At 41.0% G+C, this 6,288-nt stretch overlaps 2 protein-coding genes across 2 annotated transcripts; both read right to left on the bottom strand.

Annotated features, from left to right (window-relative positions):
* Positions 1-636: 636 nt before the first annotated feature.
* LOC106295326 (putative E3 ubiquitin-protein ligase RF4) lies at positions 637-4,216 on the bottom strand. The gene is made up of 3 exons (XM_013731199.1): positions 4,062-4,216; positions 1,756-3,820; positions 637-1,336 (listed from the first exon to the last, which is right to left on the bottom strand). Exons 2-3 carry the CDS (start codon positions 3,805-3,807, stop codon positions 860-862), a joined length of 2,529 nt encoding a protein of 842 aa, XP_013586653.1. The 5' UTR covers positions 3,808-3,820; positions 4,062-4,216; the 3' UTR covers positions 637-859.
* Positions 4,217-4,447: 231 nt separating this feature from the next.
* Positions 4,448-6,201, bottom strand: LOC106292648 (exosome complex component RRP4). The gene is made up of 7 exons (XM_013728278.1): positions 5,958-6,201; positions 5,786-5,887; positions 5,650-5,695; positions 5,483-5,572; positions 5,259-5,324; positions 5,111-5,179; positions 4,448-5,021 (listed from the first exon to the last, which is right to left on the bottom strand). The coding sequence occupies exons 1-7, from the start codon at positions 6,116-6,118 to the stop codon at positions 4,584-4,586; spliced, it is 972 nt and encodes a 323-aa protein (XP_013583732.1). The 5' UTR covers positions 6,119-6,201; the 3' UTR covers positions 4,448-4,583.
* Positions 6,202-6,288: the final 87 nt, after the last annotated feature.

The raw sequence follows: 6,288 nt of genomic DNA, 5'->3' as shown, positions 1-6,288 counted from the left end.
CCTTTTTTTTTTTTTTTTTTACAGACTGTGTGCGTTATCATTTAATTTTAAATTATTTGGATAATCATCATCATGGTTCATTAAGTCTTTTAATTAGTATACTTTATAATATTGTTCAATAACATACGGCCCGACCTTCAAAATTTCATTTTCTCTCAATTCAATAATGATCTTCCTTAGCGAAAAACTATTTTCGGACCTTATTTAAATTAGAAAATATTAATTTATCTCACCTTACAAGAACGAATTAGTAGTCTCTATCGCCACCAAATATATAAAGATAAGTTAAATATAATCTAATCTGCAACGTAATGGTTCAAATCTGGGTTACCTATCCCCAAGTTACACCCTACTTTATTGTTCTCCAGTCCACATAAAGCAAATCTCAATACAACATTCACAGCTCATGTCAATTTATGTAGAGATATCTATATATGAGAATTTAAAATAACTCAAAACAACAATCTTCGTATAGCAGATATGTAAGAAAAAAAGGATAAGATAATATAACCATAACATAGTACCACCACGACAATTTAAATATTATTTTGTCACATATTCCCCCAATAATATTTTGGTATTTTGGAATATTCCTGGGTACTTAAAAAAAGGAAGAAGAAAAAAAAGCAGGGACTATAAGCGAAATGGTGGTAATATGGAACATACGAAGAGGCAAAGTTGTTGATAAAAATGGCATGAGGTATGACTTACCTCAAGCCATGGGTAAGTTAAAAGATTCAACTCTCAAAGTACAAAAGCAAAAAAGACCAAGCTTGTTGGTTTCCAACCAAAGCTGTTTTATTCAAAGAGACCACTGTTCTAAGTTTTTTTGAGTCGGAAATAAGAAAAAGGCTTGCTTTTAACCTGTGCAAGCGAAGCGAGCTTGAATCCTCCTCTGGATCGTCCCACGACAAGACGGGCAGTCCTTCATTCCTTCTTTCTCATGAAGCTGATTGCATGTGAAGCAAAGAACTTGGTGCGCACACGGCAAGAAGATCACACTCATCTCTTCTGACAAACACATCACGCATTCTCTTTCTCTCTTCACCTTTGCCACACCATGATTCTCTCTTTTCCTTGGCTTTGGCTCGTTTCCGCCGCCTCCTTTCTTCAGCGCCATTATTCTCGAGTACTCTGATTTAAGCTTCAGCTCTGTGATATCTCTCTCAAGTCTTTTGATGTTATCTATGTAGTATTTCATGTCTGCTTCCGCTTTCGCTTTGATCCGCTCTTCTTCTGCTTTTCCAAGTGCTTCGAGTTTCTTTCTTTCTTTCTTTATTGCACAAGCCTGGGCAGTGAGTTTCCCTTTGGCCGTCTTTTCTTGTTTCAAAGTAACCTGCAGTGGAACGAAATCATCAACTGATGCAACTAGAATAATCACTAACTGAGAACGATTCTCTCACTAAAGCTACTTCGAACCAGAAGGATGCAGTTAGAATAAACATACAGACTAAAAACCATTCAAGCAACCAATTTATTTTTCCTTCAATCAGAATGATAACATGACTTGATATAAGTGTACTTCGAGCCAGAGGGGTGCAGTTAGAATAAACATACAGACTAAAAACCATTCAAGCAAACAAGTTATTTTTTCCTTCAATCTGAATGATAACATGACTTATATAAGTATGTACAGGAAGGAATATAACCTTTTTCCGATAGAATTATAGTAAATTGCTGATGGCTAACGACGACATCTTAAAGACAGAGAAGACCTAACATGTGCAAAAGCTTATGTCTACAAAATTAGCTAACCTCAATTTGATTCTGGCGATTTTTCGCTTTGTTGACTTCTTTTTGCATCACTGTCACCTTGTCTCTTTGAACCTTGAGCTCTTCCTGCAACATAGCCTTCTGCCCTTCCCACGACTGACTATCCTTAAACGATCTTTGCCCTCTCTCTTTTGCTTCTCTATAACTCTCAGCAGACTCAGCAGCTCTCATCTTAGCAGCTTCCATCTCTTTCTTCAGTGAAGATTGTTCTACCTCGAGCCTGCGTGCAGTATTGTTAGCTTTTTCAAACTGGCTGGTCGCATTTTTCACCGCAATCTCCATCTCAGACAGCCTCTTCATAGTGTTTTCCTCCATTAACTGCTTCTCTTTCTTATGCTGTTTTGCCAGTTCTCGCTCTTTCCTTAATGCCTTGAGCTCTGGCTGATCCTTGAGAAGTCTACCAGTTGCTTCTTTTACTTTCTGATTAGCCCAGTCCGTCCACACTTGCAGTTCATTCTGCAGGTCATCCACTCGAGGAACTAGCTTTAGAATCAACTCATCCTTTTTATCCCGGGGAATATATATACCCAGAGATGCATCATACGGTATACCAGCGTAGTAATCTGGTGCTAACTTTTCAGACACAGAAGCCTTTTCTTCAGACTCAGAACAAGACTTCTTCCCTGAAGCTATAGGTACAGAAGAAACAGACTTAACAGAAGAAACAGACTTCTTTTCTGAAGCTGAAGGTACCAGCTTTACAGGCTGAGAACCAGACTTCTTTTCCGAAGCTGAGGGTACCAGCTTTGCAGGCTGAGAACCAGACTTCTTTTCTGAAGCTGAAGGTACCAGCTTTATAGGCTCAGAACCAGACTTCTTTTTGGATGCTTTAGTTGCAGCAATTGCAGGTAAGGCGGTTATATATCCCTGTCCGTCGACCACTACCACAGGTGATTCTGACTTACTACTCTTCTTACGTACGAAACAGCTGGTTTCCTCTAATGAAACTTTCACCCCAATCTCTGTTGTCATCTTTGATGAGCAATTTCTGGCCAACAATTCAGAAGATGATTTGGCTCTCTTCTCTAGAAGGAAACTGCCGACTGATGCAAACTTTGCCGCCTTATAGCTGCCACTGCCTTTGCTGTAAGTCCTAATCTTCTCCACACACGATTTCTGACGAAGCATGGGTATTTCTTTCTTAGTGCGGCCTTTTCGAGAAGACACTACTTTTTCATCAGAGACAAGAGTAAAAGATGTACTCTTAACGCCTGCACCAGAAACAGTGCTACCTGAAGCTACTCCTTTTCCTGACGTTGTTCCAGTAGAATGAGTATTCTTGTAGTTAGGGAAGTTTCCGAACTTGAGTGGCTCACTCTGATCACTTTGCGCATTGGTTTGTTGAGGCTTTTGATTATCTGGACCACCCGAGTTCGGAGGATTATTAGACTCAGAAGCAAGAGACTCAGATGCTTCACTCAAACTGAAACCAGGAGAATCAGATGACTCAATTTCAAACGCTTGCAAGACATTCAAGTCGCACATCAAAAGCCGCCACATGGCTTCAACTGTCGAGAGCGACGGCCTAACTTCCTTAACAAGACTTATCATCTCCACCAACGTATACCCAACAAGCTGCTGTAAATCCTCAAAAACATAATCCCTCGAACCACCGTCACCACCTTCGCCTCCGTTCTTGAGAACATTCAAGGCGTTACTGACAATGTTCGACACAAGATCACTCCCTCCACAGTAGAGCCTACTCCCCGAGATAGCTTTCAGCACATCATCATCGGTGTATCCGCAATCAATAACCTGCTTCATCGCGTTGAGGTAAAGCGCGAGCAGATTCGATGACAGCAGCTCTTCAAGACGGCACGCAAACGGGTCATCCCATTCTATAGTATCAGACTCTTCAACTTTGAGCTGATCCTCATAACGAGGGAACTCAGTGAGAGAGGCCTCCTTATCTTGAGAAGGATCAGCTAGCTTTCTCTTGTTGTTCCTTCCTTTCTCCTGGTGTGGTGATGACACTCCTACTTTGTCACCACCACTGAGACCACAAACATTCATTTCTTCTTGCTTTTTAACCATACTTCTTCCACACCTTATCATCCATCACACGTGCGAACAGTTTAGGTTAAACACACACACATAAAGCGTATATATTGTTAAATCTCTGATTACATCCTCCAAAAAGCGATTTTTTTTTACTAGTGAAACGTATAGAGAGATTCCTCGAATTTCTAAAGCGGTCAATACGTGATGATTGAGTGCTTAATCGTAATGCAATTTCGAATTTGAACCAACATCGATTCGAGAAAAAAAACGGCGTTATACTGACTGACCTTCAACGAAGACGATAACGGCTTACGGAGAACGGCGCCGGAGAGAGATCGGTAGCAGCGAGACGACGAGACGAAAGCGAGAATATAGAGAGTGTGTGGGTGGGGGAGAGAGCGAGAGAGACGAAGGCCGTAAACTCTCTTTGGGGGTTTGGTAAAATGCGAGTATTGTTTAACCTGAGGGTACTTTCGTCTTTTCAGCTTATAGGTTCTAAAAGCGAATCTTTTTTTATCGTTTTTGTTTATGCATCTGTGAATCATTATTACAAAGTCAAGATAAGGTAAGGAAATCAATACTAACAAAATCGATGAAACGCAAAGGGAAAGTTATTTCCAAAAAATACAAAACACAACTCGGTTTCATCATCTTACTCTGACATGCTTATATATTTTTTTTTTTTAAAGTGAGATTTAAAATTGGAGCTTTGTTGAGTCAAAAAACAAGCCCACGTGACCTAACACACGTTACAAGTCTCGGTTGAATCTGCAACAACAAAAAGTCTCAAGCACTTCAATGGGAGATTTTCACTTTTTCCTCTTTTCACGTCTTCTTTCAGCTTCATTCTCTGCTACCAAAACGTGAAACTCTGAACAGAGCATCTCGTGTATGTCGACATTCTTTGAGTTGCTGAGGTTAACAGTCTCCGTGATCACTTGTACAGTCACGGTGAAGCCTAGGTTGGATAAGACGCGTATGGCATTCCCGATTCTGCATATGTTTTGTCGAGTCTCGAGTGGAGTGTGGCTCTGCTCTTTGGTGGAGGAGGAGGAAGAGATCATCTCATCATCCTTTTGACCATCTATCATCATCACAGGATCTCTGACCTCGACGTGTTCCCCCACCCATATGAAGCCATTGCAGCCGATGATCAAATCGATGCCAAGGCTTTCTATGTAATGGAAGTGATGTTTGCTTCTCTTGACCAAGTAAGGATCAACCTTGAGAAGCTGTCCCTTCTCAAGCTGTAAAAGGAGATTCATTTGATTAAACTAGTGTTTAGACTAACAAGAAGGTATAGCAATTTGAGTATGTGAGAAGAATCAGAACCAACCTTTCCATACTTCTGACTTCGTGCGTGTAACTGCAAGCTCCCATCATGCTGAATGCTGCGTACTTCGGCCTAAGTAAAGTTTGTACAAATCAAATAAGGATATGAATAATTTAACATTCTTTCAAAAAAATAAAATAATAAGACTTACACAAACGACATCATGTTCTACAAAGATGTTCCGCATGTTGAGTTCATCTACAGACGTTCTTCGCCTCTGCCAATACAGAGAAACTCAAATCACTAAACCAACATACACTATAAGCAGCATACACCATGGGAGGCAGAGGAACTCAAATCACTAAACCAACAGACACAATGGGAGGCAGATAACACTCAAAAATTCAAAATCTTGGGAAAGAATCACAATAGTACCTGACTACCATCGGGCATGTTCATGGAAGAAAGCATTAGTACACCATCCTGAGTAAAGTTTAGCTCTACTCTCCAACGTTTTTGAGCAACCTGAACAAGTAAGCATAAGCGAGTGTGCAATGTGGTTTTAATCTCTCAATTTCAAAATCTAAAACAACAATACAAACCTCAATGACACGGCCTACTACGATATCACCAACCTCAGGCTTGTACCTAAAACGCATTTAATCAATTCATCAGTTCCACTAAACCTCATCAGAGTAACTAATTAATTTAATTCCACAAGAGGAGAAACCAAAGCACCTGGCGCGTAAGGTGCGTACATAGACGAGCTTATCCACGCGCTCAACAACTCCACAGACCGTCGCGAGCAGCTCGCCGTCGACCTCGGAAGTTCCGTGTCCCCTTCAATCATAAAAACCAATCGAATCCAGAACGGAGAAGCTAGGGTTTCTAGAGAGGGAGAAGAAGTTACTTGAGGAAGGCGTCTTCGTGGTTGACGGGAATGGTGTCCGTGACGATAACAGATGCGTCGGAGTTTACCGTCGATGAGAGTGATTGTAGCCGCTCGATTGCTCTCTCGTACCTGACCTTCTGCGTCTGGGTAAACGGTAGCTGTATCTTTCTCATCATCATTAGAGCCTCTCCTTCTCAATCTTCCTGCGATTCAAATCAAAGCTTGAGAGAGAAGAAGAGCAAAAACCCCCAGACGTTCGTCCCCTTGATACATTCTAGGGTTTTGGGTTATTTGTTGGGCCGAACCACCTTGAGGCCCATTTATAAACTCGTCTATTTAGGCCTTTTCG

This window comes from Brassica oleracea, chromosome C5 (genome assembly GCF_000695525.1).
Source record: "Brassica oleracea var. oleracea cultivar TO1000 chromosome C5, BOL, whole genome shotgun sequence".
Lineage (NCBI taxonomy): Eukaryota > Viridiplantae > Streptophyta > Magnoliopsida > Brassicales > Brassicaceae > Brassica > Brassica oleracea.
This window is presented reverse-complemented; position numbering and strand designations above follow the sequence as displayed.

Excerpts from the sequence above, each read along its gene's own strand:
- LOC106295326 (XM_013731199.1), bottom strand. The coding sequence starts at position 3,807 with ATGGTTAAAAAGCAAGAAGAAATGAATGTTTGTGGTCTCAGTGGTGGT. Across the intron at positions 1,337-1,755 it reads ATCGCCAGAATCAAATTGAG|GTTACTTTGAAACAAGAAAA; the intron begins GTTAGCTAATTT and ends GTTCCACTGCAG.
- LOC106292648 (XM_013728278.1), bottom strand. The coding sequence starts at position 6,118 with ATGATGATGAGAAAGATACAGCTACCGTTTACCCAGACGCAGAAGGTC. Across the intron at positions 5,888-5,957 it reads CACGAAGACGCCTTCCTCAA|GGGACACGGAACTTCCGAGG; the intron begins GTAACTTCTTCT and ends TTATGATTGAAG. Across the intron at positions 5,325-5,482 it reads ACATGCCCGATGGTAGTCAG|AGGCGAAGAACGTCTGTAGA; the intron begins GTACTATTGTGA and ends CTGTATTGGCAG.